This window comes from Pleuronectes platessa, chromosome 7 (assembly GCF_947347685.1).
Source record: "Pleuronectes platessa chromosome 7, fPlePla1.1, whole genome shotgun sequence".
Taxonomy (NCBI): Eukaryota; Metazoa; Chordata; class Actinopteri; order Pleuronectiformes; family Pleuronectidae; genus Pleuronectes; species Pleuronectes platessa.
In genome coordinates, this window is record NC_070632.1 from 21958088 (window position 1) to 21982417 (window position 24330).

At 40.3% G+C, this 24330-nt stretch overlaps 1 protein-coding gene across 1 annotated transcript; it reads left to right on the top strand.

Annotated features, from left to right (window-relative positions):
* The first annotated feature begins 818 nt into the window (after positions 1 to 818).
* crabp1a (cellular retinoic acid binding protein 1a) lies at positions 819 to 24077 on the top strand. The gene is made up of 4 exons (XM_053427133.1): positions 819 to 1145; positions 4413 to 4591; positions 20618 to 20731; positions 23775 to 24077. The coding sequence occupies exons 1-4, from the start codon at positions 1076 to 1078 to the stop codon at positions 23823 to 23825; spliced, it is 414 nt and encodes a 137-aa protein (XP_053283108.1). The 5' UTR covers positions 819 to 1075; the 3' UTR covers positions 23826 to 24077.
* The last annotated feature ends 253 nt before the right edge of the window (positions 24078 to 24330 follow it).

The following is a 24330-nucleotide window of genomic DNA, read 5'->3' on the forward strand; positions in this document are numbered from 1 at the left end:
AGCCCGGAGGGAAATGAACTAGGAGACATGGAGATGATTCATTATCAGTGCAATAAACCATCGCTTTGATTCATGTCTATGGTTCAGCTTTGGTTTGAGGCTATTGTTCAAAGTTTGACTGAAATATTTTATTATAAACCAGAGTAAAATCAAAAGAATTAACACACACTTTGCGTATAGATGTTAAACTGTAAGACCAAAGGGAAATAAATACACTTCACATTATAGTACATACAAGACAATATAAAAGGGTGCATAGCAAATACACATTTCCTTGTTAATCCCATTACTAAATGGATTATGACTTGTTATCAACCATTGCTGTGACTGGGGTCTAATGCAACTCTTAATATCTCGCCCGTCTAACCTCAACAGAAGGTAGAGAACAAAACAAAGGAACAGCAGAACAGAAAATCTACTTATCTTAAATCATTTGGAGTTATTTACAGAAGAAGAATGCATGAATATATGATGCATGAAGTTTTCAAAGTTTCACAAACTTTTATTTCTGAAATACTAACTATGAACAAAGTAACCATCTTGATAAAGGATGTCAGTAACAATGAACGGTAACCTCCAATCCAAAATCACTATCCAAATGACTATTTATCATCAAGTAGATGACAAATGGAAGCTCTGTGAATTCATTGAAAGGATGAATTCAGCCGTTTTGATTCCCAGAGCGAGCGTCTACGTCAGTCCTGCTCTACTGTATTAACAGGACAAAGCTTTTCAGGGGGCGGGACCTCCTCTGACTCCCATCACACACAGTAGCTATAAAGGAGCTGAAGACAAGACTGAAGCCAGCACAGTGAGACACACCGACCAAGAGGAGGTGGAGTGTGTGTGAGCGTCTGTGTGAATAAATAAGTAAAAAGCAGACCCAGTGAGACACTCGGGTGAAACAGTGTGAACGAGAGGCTGAGCCCAGAGCAGAGGAGACAGGAGCACATAGGGAAGAAGGAGGAGGGTGAGAAAGTCAAAGAGAGAAAAAGAGGAGAGAAGAAAGCGAGAGGGAGACGTCAGAGCGTGGAACAGGTTCCTTCTGCAGCCCTCGCACTCAGCCGCCGCAGACATGTCTAACTTTGCCGGCACCTGGAAGATGAAGAGGAGTGAGAAATTTGATGAACTTCTCAAAGCCCTGGGTAAGCCCTCTGCTGTCTCTTCTCACCCTCTCCTCCCTCCCCTCCACAGCCAGGACTGCATCCCTGCGTGAGGTTTGACTATCCATCATGCCCACATAGAAAAAAGGCTTCTCTTGTTATTTGGGCTTGGCATGCCTGACTGCCAACAACATCTCATTGTTGGGAGAAGCTCCCTGGGAAAAGGAGGCAAGGGATTCTTGGGGAGGTGCTGCAGGATTTCCAGGAGATATGAAACACTGGATGCTGAATTCCAGCCTAAACAGACGTGGTATTGTTATATGAAGAGAGGAGGGGAGAGGGGGCACAACATTATTCATGTTAAGCATTTAAGTAGGGCATGCATTAGCAATGCCAGGGAGGTCTCTGAAGCCCAGCGTTGTTCCCTTGTGTCCCATCTTTTCTCATTCTCTCTCCCGTCTTGGTCTTGACTGATGTTTGCGTTGGGTTTAGACACGTTTAACTCGGTCATTCAATTGAGTTGCAGCGTTTTCGACCAGCCGGGGCGCTGAAACAGGGAGGGCACGGCGAGGCGCTGGGTGTCTTTAGAAGGATTTGGAAATCTCAAGGGAGAAGTCCCACTGGGAGTGCAGCAAGCAGCTTCTGCAACTCTTTAGGAAGTGTTGACATCAAACCAGATGATTATTAGAACTTTTTACACATGAATGGTTTTTTCTATTTCAGCACAAACGGGGCTGAGTTGAAAAATGAACAGTTTTGGACCAACATTTGACAATCTAGTTATTTGCACATCTCTGCAGCACTCAACGGCCCACACATACAATTTCTGAATGGAGGATTAGAGATCAGATGTAGCTGCTGGGAGGCTGCAGTCTACTACCTGCCGTCATGCACTGTGCATGTCATACTTTAAAGCTGCATATGGTTGATATGCTTCATTGCTCTAATTGTCAACAAAGCCAACAACATGATGGAAAGAAACAAGTGGCTGATCCTCCTCACAGCTATTACCTTTTAAGACTGAAATAGTTTGTTCCTGTTGATGTGTGTGACCTGTACTGCGCTTTAATTTGAATAGTCACAAAAACACTGTTGTGCTTTAAATACCAAATAATATTATTCGGAAATAATAGTAAACGGAATAAAGTGCTCCATTATTTTGGGCATTCCAGCCTTTGATAGGAAACAACGAATTAGAAGCAGGCAAGCTGTGAAAGTTAGAAAGTCTTCTCAAAATACTAAGAATTAAAATATCTGTTTGTTTGATGATATCAAAAAATAGATATACAGCTGCTCTGTAAAGAAGTGGCATCTTCAGCCTTTATTTTTCAATTTTGTAATCGTGTGTCACTGAGAAATCTATGATCTGAAATCTGTGAATTTGGTCAGTTTTGAAACAATGCTGGCAAAATAAATAATTCAACACCTCCCACCCTTTCATGTGGCACCTGCTCCTCTGATTTAAGGAGAAATCAGTCAGTGAGTCTAGCACCTCACCCATTCACCAGCACAAGAACCACATCTGCCGCAGCAGATTGCTCATTCACTCTTACATAAGGGCTGCGACGGGCGACTGACGTGGATCGCGGTGCCGCAGGGCCGCCACTTTCCATCAAAATCCTCATCAGCATATGTTGACTCAGTTGACTTCATACTGCAGGATTGTTGTATCCAGAGAGCAGAGGAGCACGCTGGGTGAACAGAGCTGTACAAACCGATCAGACTCACAGTCTGAGAGCAGGCACATGGGTCTTATGTGTCTTCATTGAGTCAAAGATTATACTTCACATCTCATGTACAATTCCACTGCTAAACCAAAATGTGGATTTTGTAAGTTGTTTGAGCTGGAAAATGTAAATGTAAATGCAATGTAAACTAAAACTCCTTATGAAACAACATTTAAATTCACTAGATCCAGATTTTTATTTGTATCTGCACCAAATTTTACACAGTCACAAACACTCGTCCCTCAAATATGTCTGACTTTTTCGTCAAGATCAATTAACTATTCTCCAAGGAATCAATGATAATGCTTAAAAACTACCCATCACTCAATGTTAAAGAAAGTGATTAAATATTTCCTGGATCCACAACAAAATGTAACTGGTTCCTTATTAACCCATACCACATCCTTCCACCAAGTTTCATGGAAATTAATTCTGGCGGTTTTGTGTGATGCTGCACACAAATAAACTAAGTTACAAACTAGCAAACAATTTAGGAAGTAAAATAATTACTTAACTTAAAAATCGAAAATGCTTATATGTGTGGTTATTAGAGTTAAAATAGAAGCCTTTCCTCTGTATGACTATGTACTGTGAATGTTTGCCTGATATAATTTACACTCAATCTGGATGTACACCAAGCGAAATAAATAAATAAAACTGCAAATTCCATTTTTGGTAAAAGCCATCTCTTTTCAATCTCTTTAGGAATGAGGGCAGACTGCTCGGCTAACGTGATTTTTTTATATTATAAAACATGTGATGTGATCCCTCATGGGTGGAGTAGAGTTTAAACTATTAAATCAATGTTTTATTCCTGGATGTTGCCCCCACACGATAACAGTGGTTTGGGGGTTCTCAAAATAACCTCTCAAAATTGATTGTGGCTTTAAACCCTTGTTGGCAAAGTTATAGTCTTTTTATCCTGACTATTGCTAGAGGGGGTCAATGAAATAATTGCTCCGGGAGCTTTGGCAGAACATGAAGCCAACTATTTACAGTTTCAGAAAGAGCAAGTCAAAGTGTTGAATGATTGCTCACACAGACCTCAGAGACTAAATTCCACAGATTCAACCCAGTTTTAAGAAACATCTACATTTCCATCATTCTCAGTCAAATATTAAACTTTCAGGTGTAAGAGACATGTAGCCAGCATATACCTGAATATGCCTAAAGCTTTGGGGGCTGAGGCTGGAGAGGTCTAAATCTGGGTGGGTTCCAGGGTAAAAAAGGAGAGAATGAAGACAAAAGAACACGCTGGAAGCTGCTTTGGTGCAAATTCTGAAACCACTAAGAGAAAAATGTCATCAACTGACCAAAACATCACCTCCCTCGTTTTGTGCTGATTTGTCTATTTTTCCTTTATTTTTTTATTATTTTTAATAAACCAACTTAAAATAAAAGAACCATATACCATATACCATTGATACAAAGCTACTTTTACACATAGTGATATATGGGCACTTACTATGAGGCAGTTAAAAAGATTTGCCCATTAATAACTAAATTAATCTTGTTATATTGATTACTGTGACCTCTGTATTATTTCTCTCTTGTGGTTATGGCCTGTGTTGTTCCTGCTCAGGGGTGAACGCCATGCTGAGGAAGGTGGCTGTGGCGGCGGCCTCCAACCCTCACGTGGAGATCCGTCAGGACGGTGATCAGTTCTACATCAAAACCTCCACCACTGTGCGCACCACAGAGATCAACTTCCACATTGGCCAGGAGTTTAACGAGGAGACGGTGGATGGAAGGAAGTGCAAGGTAGAGTCACAAAACACATGAGCGGATACAATGAATATGACAAATTACACTCATCAGATCAAATGAATTCTAGTGTAGCATGGAGGTACAACCCACAGCACGAGGCAACATGTCTGTGTGTTTGCCGAATAATTTATTTATTTATGTCGCACTTTTCAAGCCTTGAAGAAGAGTAAAAATCTAACACCCATGCAACCCCTCTTTTGAACATGACAGCATAGATCCTGCTATCACTCTTATTACTGCATTGTGATAAAGCTTGCAGTAAGGTGACTAATTTGGGATGTAAATAATACTACTAATAATATAAATAATAATACAATAATTTAATAAAGTATTAAGATCTGGATATTGGAGGTGGTTGTTATGAATGAAATCTTGTGAGATGATAGAAGACGTTTTCAGGAAAAAGATGTCTTGACAGAAACATTTATTAATGATTGATGCATCGAAGAGAAATGAGCTGTGCAGTACATGCTTGTAAGTGTAACATCACCCAGTATTGAAGGCTGTCTGAGGGCAGAGCCCATTTAAACCCAAACAGACTCACATGATACCTACAGGTCTAGATAAGGTTATGCTTCATCTGACCATATCACATTTTATGTCATGTTTATCCTACCTCTGTCTTACCGGGAGACAGCTTGTGTAATTGCATGATCTTGAGACGTGGAGCCTGTGTTTACCACATCCACCGGACACTGTCTGTGTAATCCCTGAGGGCCTCCACCAGAGCATTGGTTGCTATGGCCACTGCTGGTGGGAATCGGGCAGATCCATCCTGACACTTGTCTTTAAGACAAACCATGAACTATGGTCTATAATAAGAAGCATTAAGTGACCTGTGTGAAGAAAGGTACAGAGAAGATTTAAGATCCAAGTCTAGGATTCCCCGCCGCACCGACTCTGCCACAGCACATATCACAGACATGGGGACATTCAATCTATTCAAGAAAAAAAGGGTATTGATATTGTAGCTTGATTCTTTTATTGTTTTTTTTTTTACATCTGTACAACATATGAACACAATGGTGTATTTTTCTGTCAGAGAAACACACACATTTCTTCCACCTTAACATTTAGTTTCTGTGATGAATTCTGTTCCTTCATGGGCAAATGAAACATCTGTTTAACCCTAAAACCTGCAGACATCTACTTTCATGTGTCATCTTCACAAGTCTCTCTCTCTCTGTGCTTTTGTTGTTGAGAGTTTCAATGAAAAATGAACACCTCCACGTAGTCTCATCTATTGGTATCATGCTCACGCCTGTGCGGCTGGATCAAGGGCAGCTTGGTTTGGGATCACCAGATATTCTCTCTGAACCTCTTCAGGCCCTGAGGGGGGTTTCTCACAGCCCCCTGCTCAGCCAGATGCATACATTAAAATCTTTTAGTTCCTTATTTTTGGGGAGGAAGGTTTTATAAGATCTCAATCTCATAACAAATTCTGCTCTGCTCTCTCTCTATAAATTAAAATACAAACTAGAATGGAACTCAGTAGAGTGCATACCTTCCAAGGCCCAACAGTAATTTCCCTTTATCTGGATTTTTGTATCTGCACCAAAATGCACAGATATTGTAGGTATACTAAAGATGGCAGACTTTCCATCAAGATCCAGGAATCATTCTCTGACAAATTAAGATTTTTTTTTAAAAGTTACCTGAAGCCCTGGTAAAAGAGCAGCTGTGTTGTGTTACATGTTATGACAGTGAAGAGGAGGAGACTCTCTTGGAGACTAAGATGAAGATGAAGCAGCTCGATTGCCCATCCGGATTATGTGAAGACATATAAACAGGATTTTCTAATAGCAGAGCACCTGTTTTTCTAATTTCGGAAAAAGCATCACAACTCCCCTGTATTTAGGTTTGACTCTTTCATGATTTTGATTCTTACTTTGTAAAATACATTTCCTATATTGACCAACATTTGATGTTGTATAGACCATATTGCAACATATTATAAGTAAGGCAACAGTAGGTCAAACCTAGAAATTGTGACTTTTCATATTATTGTTTAATATAAATCCAATAAACTTTCACAAAACATAATAATCTGAGTTTTGAAGCTTGGGATCCATGTGCTGTTGATTTGGTGTATTCACTCAGCAGTTGTATTGCAACTCAACAATGGGGAGTCAATGCTCCAGAGTTTAGAGACATTAAGTCATGGCACAAACACAGTGACACTGATTCACTCAGGGAAATGAGAATCCTGGTGCAGAGGTTGATCTGCTGAGCTGGAGTCAGTGAGGACACAGTGGGTAAACCAAGTTCAGACATAATCGAGGTTTGTCCCCTCACAGATCAGGAGGGGAAGCACGCAAAGCTGAGATAGTGTTACATAAGTTATGCTGTTTTTGAGAGAAAATGCACTGAACCTATATATTTTCATTGTTCAGATAATTAGAAGGGTTGAGTATGGTATCAACTAACAGAAGGCAGGTTCAAAAGTATTTTCTGCAACACATTTAATACTTTTATTGTCATGATTGTCCTCTAAAGACAATGAGTCATTATTTTAAAATATCCTGAAACTGATTTTCTTCGAGATCTCGTATCACCAAGAGTTGATCCAAAGGCTCACTGGAGGCTTATCAAGAATTTATCAATATTAAACACAATTCCCCACAACCGAGAGCATCCTTTACGACTGAAAATGTTGTGTCAGTCGTTAATCCACAGTCTTTGGTGACTGATGAGGTTTTATATATTAAGTTTTAGTGACTAGTTTTTCTCACTGGCATCCACTGGCCTGTATCCTCCCTGAAGAAGAAGAAATCTGAAATAAGTACATCACGCTGTGCTGCAGTATCTGTAAGTACACACCTCTCAGAGAACAGTCTGCAGAGGCTGATGCAGTGTTTTATAAACAGATGCAGGATGGAGAGGTGCACCGTGAAATTTGTCAAGCTTCACTAACCTCTGGTTTCATGGATGAGACATTTCTATTGTTGGGACATTTTTTTTTTTAAAATAAGTTTCTTGTCTTGATGACCGCTTAAAGCGCTTTGATATATTTGTCATTTCTATGAAACCTCACTCACACACTGTTGGGTTCAGGATCTTGCCCAAAGACACTTTGGCCTAGCATCGAACCACTGACCTTCGGCTTAGTGGACGACCCTCTCCACATCCTGAGCCATACACGTCAAATAAATGCAGCTTGGATAAAAAAGGTATAATAAATCTTGATATATTGCGGTTAATAAAACCTTTCATTAAGAGCATTTCATTATCCATTTAACATTGGGGGCATTTTTTGAGAATCCTTATATAGCTCCGTATGGTGTGATGATTACAGACTGTAATTAATCTTAATGATTACAGACTGTAATTGATCTTTAAATCTGTATGTCTAAAAAATCTGTAAAAAGTTGTGTTTGCAACTAGTTATGTCAAATCAATATCTTGCTTAACTGCTAATTGTTACATGGTTATATTAACTATAATTAAAATAGACAGTCGGCTATAACAAATCACTTGAAGCCCAAAATTAAAAAGTCCTAGTGTGTTACTTTTTTTATTTCCTAAATTGCCAGTCAGGCTATTTTAGACTGTTTCAGTCAGAGTATATTTAATTTAATTCTCAAAACAACTAGAACCACTCCTGTTCAGTCCAGATTTCTGCCTTGCTGAAGAGTCTCTGAGTAAAAAACTGTCTCTTACTCAGCTTCTGCTTAGACCACACAAATAAAATCCAGTCTGAGAACCATGTTGGATAAGCAACACATGCTTTCCTGAGGTTTTTCTTCTGGAAGGGTTGGAGACTTCCTGCAGCTATCCTCTTTATTACGGACACATTTCTGTGCGGAAAAATTCCTGGGAGACAGAAAGATGTGATATTCATGCTTGTGGAGAGGAAAACATGTTCATGGGAATGGAAAAATGTGAAATTGCATCCATGCAGACAGCAGCCTTAGAGATTGGACTTATATATATATTCACATCTATATATATAGAAACATGGCAGATATTCACATAATGCTAAAAGCAAAGACATTGGTTTTTGTCTCTACCTTTTGTTTTATGCTTTGAGCTCCATGTTGCAGTCAGAGGGAGAAGAAATGACCTATTTTGGATCCCAGGAGACAGCGTGGCTCCTTTTGTCTGTGCCCTGGAGCCTGGTTGGCAGTGGGCAGGGCGAGACGGCTCCCAGCGTGGCTTCTCTGCCACATGAGGCTTATCTGCAATGAGGCCGACAAGTCCAGTGGACATCACAGATTTGCCAAATACATTTGTTCGGTTTGGAGCTTCGGCATCACAGCATTTGCCTTCTTTTGTTGATAATGCAATGTGGTCAGAGAGTTTCTCAGAGGGTGACGTGGCTTTATATTCAAACACATTGAATGAGGTTTGCAAGAAGCTGCCGAGTTTCATTGTGCTGTAAAATAATAAGCTTTCTCACTTTGGATCCTAACTGATGATGAGTGTCACTGAGATCTGGTGATTTACTATGGACACTTTCCAAAGTGCATAGTCATTTGAGGGATTGCTTACATACAATATATTGATTAGTGCAGCTTTAACTTGTCTAATTCCATCCCCTAAAATGACCAGACTTGGTTAAACAAAAAGCTCATATTAAAGCTATGACAAATAACTTCACAGTGGTTTCTTTTCAAACTAAAGTGCAGGAGTTCAGAGCCAGAGTTAATTATTTATCATTATCCTAATAGTTTCTGACTGTTCTATTCTATATTGTATTTTCCTTATCTACTTTTTGCAAAGACACTGAGGCAGTGGCTTTAAGCGACAAGCACATCGTTCTCTTGTGTGGCAAGCATACACAAGACTGGAGCTAAATCTGCAGGAAGCAGCGCCCACTGGCACTGGCACATGTGCTGGTGGGTTGAGAGGGTGGTGTAGGGTGTTGGTGGACTCTAAGATGGAGCAGCGGGCAGGAGAGGCCTAAGTGGGTTTTGGCTGAGGCCGACTGCCCCCATGTTTGAAAGGATTACACACTGATGTGTGGCTGGCAAAGAGCAGAAGGCTGATCAACAGCGCCACAAGGTGAGAAAGCCCCACTTAATCTGCATGAGTGCACTGGGATCATGCAGCCTCTTCACACTTCCAGGAGGAGGAAGTGATAAGGTGTTTCCTGTCAGTCGCAGAGGAACAGAGAAACACCAGACGGGCTTTAGTGCCGAGTGGAAGTCAAAACTTTAGAACAAACAATTTTGCTATTTTGTAACGGAGGTCGAATTTTCCTGAAAAATAACTTCTGAGAAGTAAAGCACCATCTGTGGGGGTGATACAATATTTGGACTGTTTTAACCCTGCTTTTTGCTATAGTATGTGACGTAGAATTCCGAGGAAGAATTAAATTTATAATACACTGATTCTTGAGAAGTTGGACAAAACCGGATCCAATATTGATTAAAAAACACCAAACTTTAAGCTCAGACAAATTAAACTACATCTATGTATCTACCACATGTTCCTGTACTATAGAGGGATTTTGTCTATGTACCTTCACCATTATGTGTGTGTAAGCCCTATGTTCCCTCAATTAAACCCCCATAGAGTTGATGACTATCAATTCACAAAAGCAATAAAAAGCTGAAAAAGCTGAGGCCACATATTAAGTTTATTATTAGAGTTAATGTAGCAGCCAGTTTCTTTTCAGCGTGATGCTAGATGCTAACAGAACCTACTTCAGGAGAATATATTGATCTTAACATTCACATTAACATCAATTTCCTCAGCAACTGGAACATGGAGTTGACATGTCACGGTTGTGACGCAGCAAACATCAAGATTTAAAATATTTTAAAACTTTTTTTTTGGGGGGGGGGGGGGGGGGGCACCATTAGTGATGTCATTGAGCCCACGGTAGTTGATGCAGCGACTTGTCTTTCTCAATTTGGCCTTCTCAATATCTATTGGGACTGGATCATGAGACAACAGCCTCAATTTCACACACATAGTGCCGGCCGCCGACACAAGTAACGTCATCCCAGTTGAACAGCCAGTTTTCCTCTCTTATGTCCTTGGGTGGTACAATGCCAATACAGTCTTGTCCATTTTTTTCTTTGTCCCAATCGGCAATAAAGTTGTTTGGCTCCTTTTCTGACCAGAAAGTGACACTTGATTGGAGTGCTTCGTTGTTGACCCACACAAAACTGTTCTCAGTCTTCTCGTCTGTCAATCCGATCCAAGCTGCATGGAAAACCTCGCCGGATGAAAGATTCTGTTTATATTGATAAGTCAGGTTGGTCAAAAATGTCTGGTCCTTCATATCCTTAACAACTGCAAGGTCACCCCCATGCCTTTGGCAAGCCTCACGAGCCTCTTTCCATTTACTTATGCGGTTGGTTAAAGAAAAGCAGCGTGAGGCATGCTCCTGCCAGCCTGGATTGCAACGTGGTGGAATCACTATTTCCGGTGTCTTGGGTATTAGGGAAACTTGAAATGCCTGTAGGATTCTCATTTCTGTTTCCAGTTTTGCCATTTTTGCAGTGAAATTTTGGATTTGAACGCTGATCTTCTCTTCATTCAATCTGTTCCTTATCGACAATTCTTTTTTCAATGAAATGTGATCTGCCTGTAGGAGTCTCATTTCTTCTTCCATCTTCAGAAACCCGAGCACTGTAAAAGAGAACGACCAAAACGCGATAAGTATCACATGCCTCAGTTTAAGCTGCATTATGCCGATCTATTAAAACCAAACGGCTCAGCTATGTCTGAGATCTTGATTTAGCATTGATCATTGATTCTGACCTGTTACCATTTGCTGCATGTCCTCCCCTTGTCTCTGTCTTCCCTTGCTCTTCTTCCTATGAATCAAAGGCAATATAAAGCGCCTAATATATGCTTCAAAGAAATTCTGCCTGTGACCATTATTTTGCTTGTGAATGGGCATGCAATGATAAACTTCAAAGTAAAAAGCTTGCAGCTTACAGCTTATTACAGTACAGTAAGAACAGTACAATCGCCATCAACAGTCTTTAAATCACTATAATCAATCACTATATGACATGGTCCATTTAATGGTCACTTAAAAAAATAGAATAAATCAACAGAAGAAAATAAGAGCCACCTATCTGCACAACCACATGCTGCTGTATATGTGTAGGTGCACGTGCATGTCAGGTGCATGTCACACAATAACACGTTAATTCACATATCAAGGTGTCAATACACACATTTCCCTGAAACATTCTAAAATTGATGTTTTCCCACATTAATTGTAAGATATACAGAATAATATAACCATAAAAGATTTTTGATTCAATGCTTAACATAAAAGTGCAATAAACAACGGCTGCAAAAACAAATTACATTTCAAATCATTTGAGAGTGGATTTTAGAGTATAGGTACTGTACCAATGAGTTGTGATAATCGCAGTCTGAAAAAGAGAGTAAATTTATTATAGTCACACAGAAAACACAAAGTAGTAACAAAGATACAAAGAAATATAATTATTAACAATAAAAATAGAAAAAATAACGCAGCATGGTTTCACATGAATGAAGAATGGGTCTTTGTTTGTGTGATGCAATTGACATAGTATGAATATGTGTACCTGCCTTCCTGTATGTGTGCATCCTTGTATACACATTGTTGTTCTGTGGTGGCATGAATGCAGGTAAAACAATATAAAAATAGGGAGGCAGCAATGGAAAGACATTAGTATTATTTGAATCCACCACAAGAATCTCTCTTTCTAACATATCCTCTCACAGCCAGTGTATCCACTTGGGCAGGAAATAATAGTAAAGAATCTTTAGATAAGAAAGGGAAATTATATATGTAATTGTTAAATTACTCTGTTAAAGGATACAGTAATTACAGCGTATTTTGACTATTTTGGTTTTGGTGACTTTATCCTCTCACAGCTACACAGTCCTTGCTTATGACTAGTCTAGGACTGTTTTAAAATTGTACTTATTGTGCTTATGAATTCATTTTGTCCACAGTCTTGGACCTACACCTTTTAGTTTTTTTCCCAATTGTCAAAATGCAAAGGGAAACCTTACTCATGTCAAATTGAAATCAGTTAAGAACAGAGACAAAACTCTTTTGGAACCTTGAAGTCTTTAGAAATATAATGACACTTTCCAGGTCTACTGCCCAGTCTATGAAGGTAATACGTATTTGACAGTTTTCTACAGTAGCATTTCATTGACTAGTCAGAGGAATAGAAATATTAGTAGTTAGCCACAAGTCCAACTGTAATTTCTAGATCTAACTTGATATGATATTTGCTGAAAATCTGGAAAATACTAAATGGAATAGTTATTAAATCTTATCTGCTGCTTGACTTTTGTGCCTCTTTTGCTGCCATCTATGCAGTTGGGGGATGAAGAAAATGTTTGAGTCAACATATACGATTGTTACTAAAATCTTTTCAAGTTTACGCTTATGAATACTTATGAAAAAATCTATCTACCAGGCAGAGAAATACATAACTAGGGCAGGAAATTCAGTTTCCCATGTAGGCATCTCATACTTTAATGTTTGATATTCTTTAAAACAATGTTATATATAATCAATTAGTTCTTTCTTAAAAGTAACAGTTTAAGTTTAACATTTGTGAATGTGTTGAAACTATTATGCCTGTTGAAGAGTAACGGGTTTGTGTTTCACCATGAAGTGATCAGCACTGCAGTACTGCAGTATGTGAAGCTAGATGTAGGAACTGAACCGAGCGAATGACAAAAGGAAGAAGATTAAATTGTATGTAAAAAGGAATATTTTGAAAAATATGTCGAGAAAAAGGATGACAGAGCCCCATCCATGGAGCATGTAGGGTCACTGATTGGTTTGTAAGAACATTTTATGAAATATAATTTATGGTCTTCACAGTCATCACATCTCAACCTAGCCTGGGGGCATGGTCACCCATATGCGAAGGCAGTGAAATGATTATAACCTGCTGAGGCCAACCAGACATCATCAGGCATATGCATCCTCTCCAGCTGAATGTGGGCAGTGCAGGATGTGAAGGAAAATCATTTATGTGGTCTGTTATCCATAATTGAAATACATTCCATCTCCTTGTGTAAAATGCCGGTCTGCTGACTCACTGCCAGCCAGGCAGCCTGTATTTTGTAGGGCAATCTATCATTTTCATGTCCGCCATCATGAAGTGGTTCAACACAGCTGTTGCCAGTCTCCCCCATCTTGGCTTAATATGAAAACTACAGCCAATGACGGCCAAGGCGGGTCAACCACATGGACATTGTTGCTAATGGATTTGCCATGCCCCAAGAAGTGAATTTTTCATTTGCCCCCTTGCTTGCACTGAATGGAAGTGAACGGAAGGCGAAGTTTGGCCACGTGTGACCGTGCCCTAAAACTAATGGGACAGCACTCTCCGCCACCATTATGTAAAAACACTGAATAAGGAAATTTGTATTTCTAACAATGAAGCAGTTCCAGTAACTAATCAAATAACCTGACTCTGTGGCCCAAACACTAAACAAAAAAAGCTTTGTGTTGCTTTTTAATTTGTCACCCCTCAATATCTCTTCATGAAGAACTATCCAGCCTTGAAAGCTGATCCACTAATCCCCAAATCAATAACGCCAAGATATCTTTCTCCGTGCACGCAATTATGTGGTAGAATTAAGACTGGATTTATGGCAATGCGCTTGTGTATCAGAAATCAGGTTGAACCAAAGCAAAGAAGCAAGGTTCAAACAAAAAGGTATTTTAATTAAAACAAAGGGTCTTGCAGAAAAGCAGGGTAAGAAAACAAAGTCCAAAAACAGAAAATTCTAAACTAAGTGAAACACTACGATAAACAAAATAGCAGAAACACAGAGGTGGTGTGACACAAGGCCAACAAGAAGAAGCTAGGAAACAAGACGTACCATGGAAAAGTGATGTACAGCACAAGACGACAAACTGACAAAGGGAAGCACAGAGACTTACAGTGCCTTGCATAAGTATTCACCCCCTTTGGACTTTTCTACATTTTGTCATGGTATAACCACAGATTAAAATTTATTTCATCGTGAGTTTATGTAATGGACCAACACAAAATAGTGCATCATTTGGAAGTGGGGGGAAATATTACATGGATTTCACAATTATTTACAAATAAAAATCTGAAAAGTTTTGAGTGCATATGTATTCACCCCCTTTACTGTGAAACCCCTAACAAAGATCTGGTGCGACCAATTGCATTCACAAGTCACATTTGCAAGTCACATAATTAGTAAATAGGGTCCACCTGTCTGCAATTTAATCTCAGTATAAATACACCTGTTCTGTGACGGATTCAGAGTTTGTTGGAGATCATTACTGAACAAACAGCATCATGAAGACCAAGGAGCTCACCAAACAGGTCAGGGATAAAGTTGTGGAGAAATATGAAGCAGGGTTAGGTTATAAAAAAATATCCAGAGCTTTGAACATCTCTCTGAGCACCATAAAATCCATCATAAGAAAATAGAAAGAATATGGCACAACCGCAAACCTACCAAGAGGAGGCCGTCCACCCAAACTGAAGAGTCGGACAAGGAGAAAATTAATCAGAGAAGCAACCAGGAGGCCCATGGTTACTCTGGAGGAGTTGCAGAGATCCACAGCTGAGGTGGGAGAATCTGTCCACAGGACAACTATTAGTCGTCTACTCCACAAATCTGGCTTTTATGGAAGAGTGGCAAGAAGAAAGCCATTGTTGAAAGGGATCCATAAAAAATCCCGTTTGGAGTTTGCCAGAAGCCATGTGGGAGACACAGCAAACATGTGGAAGAAGGTGCTCTGGTCAGATGAGACCAAAATTGAACTTTTTGGCCTCAATGCAAAACGCTATGTGTGGTGAAAACCCATCACTGCCCATCACCCTGAGCACACCATCCCAACAGTGAAACATGGTGGTGGTAGCATCATGCTGTGGGGATGCTTCTCTTCAGCAGGTACAGGGAAACTGGTCAGAATAGAGGGAAAGATGGATGGAGCCAAATACAGGGAAATCCTTGAAGAAAATCTGATGCAGTCTGCAAAAGACTTGAGACTGGGGCGGAGGTTCATCTTCCAGCAGGACAATGACCCTAAACATACAGCCAGAGCTACAAAGGAATGGTTTGGATTAAAGAATGTTAATGTCTTAAAATGGCCCAGTCAAAGCCCAGACCTCAATCCAATAGAGAATCTATGGCAAGACTTGAAGATTGCGGTTCACAGACGGTCTCCATCCAATCTGACTGAGCTTCATCTTTTTTGCCAAGAAGAATGGACAAACCTTTCCATCTCTAGATGTGCAAAGCTGGTAGAGACATACCCCAAAAGACTTGCAGCTGTAACAGTACATAATGGGAAAAAGTCCAAGGGGGGTGAATACTTATGCAAGGCACTGTATATACAGGAGGGGAGGCAGGTGAACACAGGTGAAACACATGAGGAACAGATGCAGCCGATCACAAGGGGCAGGAAACAGGATGAAGGCAGGAAATAAAGCTGGAGACACAGAAGGAGCAACATTTGAGAACTCAAGAAAAAACAACCAAACACAAGCAAAATGTCCATAGTCAAAAAGTGTAAATTGACAAGAAGTCAAGAAAACACCACAAAAATAGACCTCAACAGCTCGGGGTTAGGGCAGAATCATGAAATTGTGTTTCTCGTAGATAGTGGCAGCTTGAAGAATTGTGTGAAGTCATACAATGAAAAATTGCCCAATTGTTGGCTGATTGCCAGTCTGACTATGGAGAGAGCTTGGGACTTTACCATAATTATTTCTGGCACAAATAAACCAGGCTAGTAGGGGTAGCCATGCTGCTAATAGCACAACCAAAAACAAACATCTATATGATTCTTTGTCAGTTTGATGTTTTCTGGTGGCAGCTAAAATATATCCAGGATGAGCAGTAGTGAAATAGACTATTCTCTTACGAACAAGGAGCTGCTGATCCCATCTTTTTCAAAGTTTGAAATTTTATTACCACTAAGAAAGGCTGTAGGGGAAAGTTTTCTGTAATGTCCAATAAAGACCAAAGTTTCTAATAGAAACCGGTCATTTAAGAAGATGAGTGTTGTAACGTCAGATTTGATTGGTTCCAGTAACAGTTGAATAGTTATTAGTGAAAGTGCAGCTTGAGGCACTTGAATGTCTTCAGCCTTTAGATTTGAACAATTTCACTTGGTAAAATTATTTGAGGACACGTTTTGTGTCCTCAGGGTGTAGGTCATAAGCTACTGAGAATGTGAAAGGCGATGAGCAAACTAGGGATTCACCGATTTATCGGCCGAACATCGGTAGCGGCCGATATTCGCCTCGTTTACTGATATCGGCTTATCTGTAATAAACTTGACTTTCACCGATATCATTGGCCGATGTTCATATTTGTTGTAAAACCGCTGGGCACGTGCCGCAGCTGGGGGAGCAGTCGCTCCGTCGCCCTCCTCTCCGCGGCCAGAAGCTCAGTGTGCGACACCGGGAGGTCCTCATCCGGTGGCACCTCACGGCGTCGCTGGTGCGGGGGCTTTCTTTCTCATGGACCGCGGGGCGGTGTCCATCGCCGGCGCGGAAGGCGGGCCGTTGGAGGGGACCGGGTACGCGGTCAGCGGCGGCCACTCTGGACGCGTGTCCGGCCCTTCTCGCGGATCACCTCAGCTAGGGCGACCGCTGGGGGAACCCTCCGGCTGGCGCCTAGCAGCTGACTGAGAACTTGTGCGGACCAGGGGAATCCGACTGTTTAATTAAAACAAGCATCGCGAAGGGCCACGGTGGGTGTTGACGCGATGTGATTTCTGCCCGACACTAAAAACAGGTAAAACTGAGGAGGGCTTGTTAAGTTATCTTGACTCACGCAGTGTAACTTGGCGTAAAAAGTATGAGCATAGCGTCTGTTTAAGTACTTTATTCTCATGTGCACCGGCTCTATGCGTACTATGCATATTCATCCGTCTCATGCACAGGTAACAAGGGAACTGACAACATACGTCATACACATAGAAGCCTTAACACCTCTAATAAACGGGCAATACTGCTACCGTAAATCAATGAGAAGAGCGTTCTCTATAATGATACTTTAACAGGGGTGTTTTAGACAGGGTAAAAAGGTACTGTTTTAAATAATCCTTGTGGTATTTTGACCAAAATATGTTACAGACATTTCATTAAGATCCCGAGGAACCATTTCAACTTGCGGTAAAATGGGCATAATATGTCTCTGTTAAATAAAGTTTAGTTAAATCAAAGATTGTTTCATAAATCTGATTCAATTTGTGTCATTAAAAGATAAGAGTGATGAATGGCTGAACATTTTTTAAATAGGTCTTTTTAAATAATTATTTAATTATTTTTCTGGCACAAAAGGGTGAATGAATAACAACAAAAAGAAAATAAACAAATATCGGTATCGGTATCGGCCAGATTGTTATTTAAAATATCGGTATCGGTATCGGCCAAGAATTTCCATATCGGTGCATCCCTAGAGCAAACACTTATGAGAAAGAGATAATATGGTCAAACTCTGGGAAGAGATAAGTCCAAGGGTGGAGATGAGTGTTATTTTTATTTTGGGCTCTGAGAGAAATGTTGTATAATCCAACACAAAAACTTTAAACCAAGCAGGAAATGAAATACTCTCCCGCTTTTTGAAACAATGTTTGTGTTTCTGATAGGCAATGAAAACGCTTATGTCTGTAAGTGACTTATACAGATCCAAAGGCAGCAGAGGCTCTGATAAATAAAACGTTCGAGAAAACCGGACAGGGTTAAACAAATGACTTGGACGAGCCAGCAGAGTTTGTCTTGGTCTCAAATGTGCGTGCACAAGCTCTGGTCTGTTATTTACTTAAAAAACACCATGTGTGAGAATTTGTACACGAATTAATGTGCAGAAGAGAGCATGAGAGAAAATCCATCCAAGTCAGAAGCTGACTAATGCTAGCACTAAACTGGAGCCGTAGCTAATTGACTCTCGGGGTTCTGGCTTTATTGGAAAAAAGAAATGTGGAGGAGGGTTTTAGAAAGCTGGAGAAAAGCCCCCGCTGTTGTTCCTCTTGGCAAAGTGTGCAGACGGCAGCCTGCAGGGAACCATCGTGGCTTTGCTTACCTTTGATATGGTGATTAACATTTGCCTCACAGGAACTCAGGCTGCTGCTTCATCTAAAAGTGAATAGAGGTGCTTTTTAAAAAAGTGTACAAATGATCAAACAAATAGTCAATGAAAAACGCTACAAATGCACAGTCTTTCTGCAGATAATGGAAAAGCTTGGGTTGTCCTGAGTTTTATTTTGTTGAATTGTTAATGATGGATGTTTGTGCTTGATGCTTGTGCATATTATCCGGATTTGCACCAAATTGAATCTGGTCATTGATATCAGTTGTCTACATATGCCAGGGTTTTCATGAAGGTCTCTATTCTTGCAATGTTAAGGAATGCAAAAAAGAACAATCTTGGATCCTCCCCAAGTTTATGGGGTATTTTTTGGCCCATTCCTCACCCAACAAAATCAGTTCAGTAGTTTTTAGCTGTGAAAACATAACCTCCTTGGTAGAGGTAACAGGCTAACTTGGTTTAGTTCAATGGTAAAAAAAAAAAGGTCACATTGTCCAGAACAAACAGGATATTACATAATAATTAATGAGCTTTGGATTTAATAGTTCGAATCAGAGATTGGTATCAGTACCCAAAATGCCTCACTGTCCATAGAAGAGAACAACTCGTATGACAGTGTTAATGAAATACGACGTCAGTTAATAGACCCGGAGGAGACAAAATGATAAATCCTGTGTGTTTACACAAATCAGTGCCACAGGGTCCCCTTGGTTTTAACCCTGAAAGGCCACATGAGTCAGTAACTTCAGGACAAATTAGTCCTGGAGCCACAGTTTGACTAATCCTGTTGAAGTCATTTGAACTATTATTGAAGCGAATTAGCAGACCGGGGTCCAGACTCGCCAAAATACTAAGAGGATTTATATGTGTTTTTTCCCCTCTCATTCAGGCCACTGGTTTATAATATCTCATTGCGTCGTATGGCACCAATATTAACTTAAGTATTCTGCAGAAACATATGACCAAAGATGTGTGGACTCCTCAGCATTAGAGACATATTTGATTAAATACAGGATATTATATTTTAATATTTACATGTTCTTTAAACCGTGGGCATTAATATGCTGCTCCACTGTTCTGTGGAGACTTTCAACCAGATTATGGACCTAGCTGCAGGAATGGCTGACTTCCATTCAACTACAACATTAGAGTCAATACCTAAGTTGTTAGAGGGTTGAGATCAGGGCAAAAACTAACAACAACAACAACAACAACAACAACAACAACATGATATGTCTCAAATGTAACACAACATGGAATTTTGTGATTATATTTTGTAATTGAACGTAAACTAGAAGGGTGTCAGTAACATTTAAAATGGATGAGTTGTCAGCAAACAAATTCTACATTTACTCTAAGTGTCTAAGTGTTTAAGGAGACATATTATGCTCTGATTGGACAGCTAGTCCACACTGTTGTGATTGGATTAGGAGGTGTAGTCTAGTTGATAGAGGTAAATTATGCTAATGTCGGGCATTGCGGCATTTCATGGCTCGGCAGGAGCAGTGTTGTCTCTGGGAGACAGAAGCTTTGTGGTAACACACGGGGTCTCAAATCGGTGAAAGATTGTTATTAACTTGTAATACCTTCTACTTGATACTATCACTTAATTAGAGGATTTGTCTCTTTATTTCTGTGCTTGGTTTGCCTCTCTATGTTCAATTAATTGTATAAACATATTTTTTCATATTTTTATAGTGTTTTACTGTGTTTTCTTAAACTAAGCTGTTAGGCATCTACAGGCTTGCTCCAAACTGTCATTGTACTTGTATTAGGACAATAAAGATTATTATTGATGGTCATTATCTAAGACAAACTCAATTTAGAGAGTCGAGGCCGGCCACTGTGCCACTGCATCTGCCTGCCCTGACCCTTCGTGTGGTAATACGTGTGTGGTTTCCTCAGGAAAAGCCCCGGTAATCCCCACAGGCTGTTCTTGACAATGTTTTTTACCACGACTAAGACCATTGTGTTGACCTTCCCACCTTGTTGTGCCTCCCCCCGCAGAGTCTCGCAACCTGGGAGTCAGAAACCAAGATCCACTGTCAGCAGACTCTTGTGGACGGCGATGGCCCCAAAACATTCTGGACCCGAGAGCTGAACGGAGACGAGCTCACACTAGTAAGTGCACAGCAGAGGTTTTCTTACCGGAAGCCTCCTGCATGAAAAAGAAAGACAAAAGCTCTGAAGTTCTCTGAAATCACTCTTGTATCTGGCTGAGGTTGATGCTCAACAAAGAGAAAAAGGTGTACTGTACATTCCCAGAGTACAGAGACAGATGGGTAGCTCTTCCGTATGGCTCATGTGTTATGTGGCTTGTTCTCATGGAGGCTCAGAAGTCTTCACATGCATTAAAAGGGGATTTTCAGGCAGCTAGTGTACTCTGTTTGAGAAACGCTTAATGAAACGAGGCAGGGAGTGAATGAAGTCACCCTGGAGATTCATCCGTAAAGGAAATGAGAGAGGCTGTTTCCCAAGGAGCCCAGCTTTCATCCACCCTGCAGAGAGATGTGAAAGGAGAACAAGAGGAGCTGCTTTGCTGACATCGCAGTAATACCCGCTGTATTTAGCCAGATTAATATGGATAGGAGTCAATGGGTCTAAAGCCCCTCGAAGGATGTGCAGGGGGAGCAGTCCAAGATCAACGGACCAGGAGAACAATTCTCAGGGACTGTAGTGTTTTCCTCTCTCTAAGTTCAATGCTCCCATGCTCTGCTTTTGTTTTTCCTTGAGTGCTTGTAAGATGAATATCCAACAGGCAAATGCTTGAAACAATATAAAAAGGTTTAGATTCAGAGAAATGAAACAGGGAAGTTTGCAGGGTTTTATATAACAAGCCAGGAGCAAGTTGAGGCTCTCACGCTCTAACGGAGATTGATCGGGCCGAGCTGTGACAAGCAGCCGAGTCGCTCTTCTCACCTCACTCCTCCCTGCTGTCACACCATCCTCTCACCCGTCCGCATCTAGACTGCTGCTGATAGAAATCCTGAATTTCTTCATCTGCAAAAAGATGCAGACTCATCCACCATATTGTTTTAATAGATGCTGAAGATTTAAAGAATTAAATTGGCTCTCGGCTCATACACCTTGGATTTGTTACCATGACAACACTTACAAGTAAATCTGCTCCTCTTCCAACTGAGACATCTGCCCCAGTTGCAGGGCCACGGCAGGTTTGACAGTGTCAGTGGGAAAATGAAGTGACAAGTTCCATGGATGGAGTCGCTCGAACTCCTCCAGAAATATGTTTGAACCAAGTGGGTGAAATATATTTTTAAAGATAGATGGGACAGTGTGAAAAAGAAGTTTTCAAATCTGTCTTATGACAATGCTCAAATGCTCATGTGTGGTTTCATAATAGCCATGAGCTGCTGCAATCCTTCATCCTGTCACAGTGTTTATTCAGTTTTTCTCCCCACAGCAGCAGATTTAGTGTTAGTAATAAGAAGAAATTCCGTGATTTCGAGAATAAAGTCATGATATGAGAATAAAGTCGTACTTAAGAAGAAACTCACAACATTATTATAGTTGTAATATCATAAGAAAAATCATAATATTATGAGATTAAAGTCGTAAAATTAAAAAACACCAACAAATGTTTTGGAAATAAGCAGCAAGGAGATCCTGTACTTGCAGGAGTTTCACTGGATCCAAAATCTGGAACCGCTCTCATTGAGAAACTATGAAACACCTTTGAATAACAAACAGATTTAACCAAATATATTCAGTTGACCACTGCCTCCTTCCGTGCTCCTCCACAAAAGAAGTAATTTAAAGTCTGTGGGGTTCTTTCCTCAGAATAGACTCAGTTTCTAAATCTAAACTATAACTAAACAAAACTCATCTTTTAAATTCAGACAACAGACTGATCTTCTGATATTTCCCCTGCAACAACTTAACACCCGTATTTGCAAGTCAATTAAAGTCCAGAACTTGACAACCATTAAATAAATACTTAATGATTAAAATCCTGTAAGATTGAAAGCCTCTCCACAGACATGAGTCTTATTTGCACTCAGGCAGCTCTCTCCTTTAGGGCAAGCAACTTGAAAACCACACAACATCACAGATTCAAAGGGCAATTGATCATAAAGTAATGGTCTGATTGTCTGTGGCAGTTCACACTGTAAGTGGGGCACATTTCCATATGATTTGCATAAGCATTTTAATTGGATTAGTCTTTAAAAAAAACTAAGTTGAAGGGCAGAGGCGTATGGGTTTTTATGAGATAAAATCTGAAAATGACAGCAGATCACTCACTTCAAGCCTCAGGGGCGTAAATGACGCACTTTCTTTTGGTTTCGTCATAAAGTTTGCAACGCGGTTGACATTAGATTGATGGCCATCATCTAGTCTCTGATGTCGTGTCACAGTTTTCTTCACTGTGAACTCAAACCCCAATAGAGTTTTTTGATGTAAGCCCGTCAACTTTTCCCTTCCTCGTCGAGCAAACGTGAAGTTCCATATTCATTGAAACACAGAAATTTTGGACCTCTGTTGTGGTCAGTTAAGGTTATTTCAGACTGTACCACTAGGTGCTGCTGTTAATTAACCATAAAAAAAAAGAAAAAAAGAGTAGAATGTGGTTTTAACACGATTCGCCATATTGGAGCTGGCGCTATAATCGAATCGACAACTGCAGCCAATAAGAGCGGACCAGACACTCCTGTGGTGAAAGATCATGTAGTGTCTGGCGTCTGTCGCCAGTCAGCTGTGTAGTGTGAACTCACAATGACGGCGAGACCCCCGATCAAAAGACAGCAAGTTGTGTATTTTGAACTACACAGTGATCCGACAAATTTGCTAAAGTAGTTCATTCATCAGTTTAAAGACTTTTAAAGACCTAAGTGTTTGTACTTAATGCAAATGACTCGCACACAGTTCCCCTAATTTTCTCTCCAATTATTATTTTTGCATGTCTTTGTATTCTTCGCACGATAGTTAGTACAAAAGGGAACGGTCTCTAATCGAGGGCGTTTATCTGTAGGCACAGTTGTGGCCAATCACTGTGTGAGGTGGGCAGGAGCTTGGGTTAGACATTTAAAGAGATGTTCGTAGAAGCTGAAGAGAAAACAGCTTTAAAGTGTGAATCTCATTGAACTTACTGTAAGGGCAATCTTTATCATGGGTCTAAAATCCTGACATGTGTTTTTGTTCCTTCCAGACTTTCGGGGCCGATGACGTAGTGTGCACACGGGTTTACGCACGTGGATGAAGCTCTGCAACCTTCATCAGGACGAGGCAGAAGCCCAGTTGGACCACAGCTTGTTTAAAGCCCAACCACCCTCTGTCAGGCTAACCCATTTGCAAAGTATCCTGTGTAATCTCCAGGCATCAGCCTGCTATAGTCTCCACATAAAATAGCAATGTCTCAGTAAGCTGTTTATCTGTAGTGAGTATTGTGTCTGCAGTACCGTAGCTGGATAGCTCAGTGTTCATATCGGCAACCCCTGGTGTCAGCTCTTTATGTAGGATTTAGTCATCAGTTGCATTGATTAAGTATTCATGTTTGATGACAGGACACAATAAAAAGATGAAACAAACTGTATCAGAGCCTCTTTCCTGATAATACACATATATATTAAAGAATTGCTATGGGGTTTTCTTGTTTAAAACTTATGACCAGTGATGTCCAGTAATACTCTTCCAAAATCAACTGTGGATATACTCTGTAAATCAGGGGTGATGAACGTTGTACCTGTTTATATTTTGTTTAAGCT

Coding starts and splice junctions, on each gene's coding strand:
- crabp1a (XM_053427133.1), top strand. CDS start 1,076: ATGTCTAACTTTGCCGGCACCTGGAAGATGAAGAGGAGTGAGAAATTT. Junction 1,146..4,412: donor TGAACTTCTCAAAGCCCTGG/GTAAGCCCTCTG, acceptor GTTCCTGCTCAG/GGGTGAACGCCATGCTGAGG. Junction 20,732..23,774: donor ACGGAGACGAGCTCACACTA/GTAAGTGCACAG, acceptor TGTTCCTTCCAG/ACTTTCGGGGCCGATGACGT.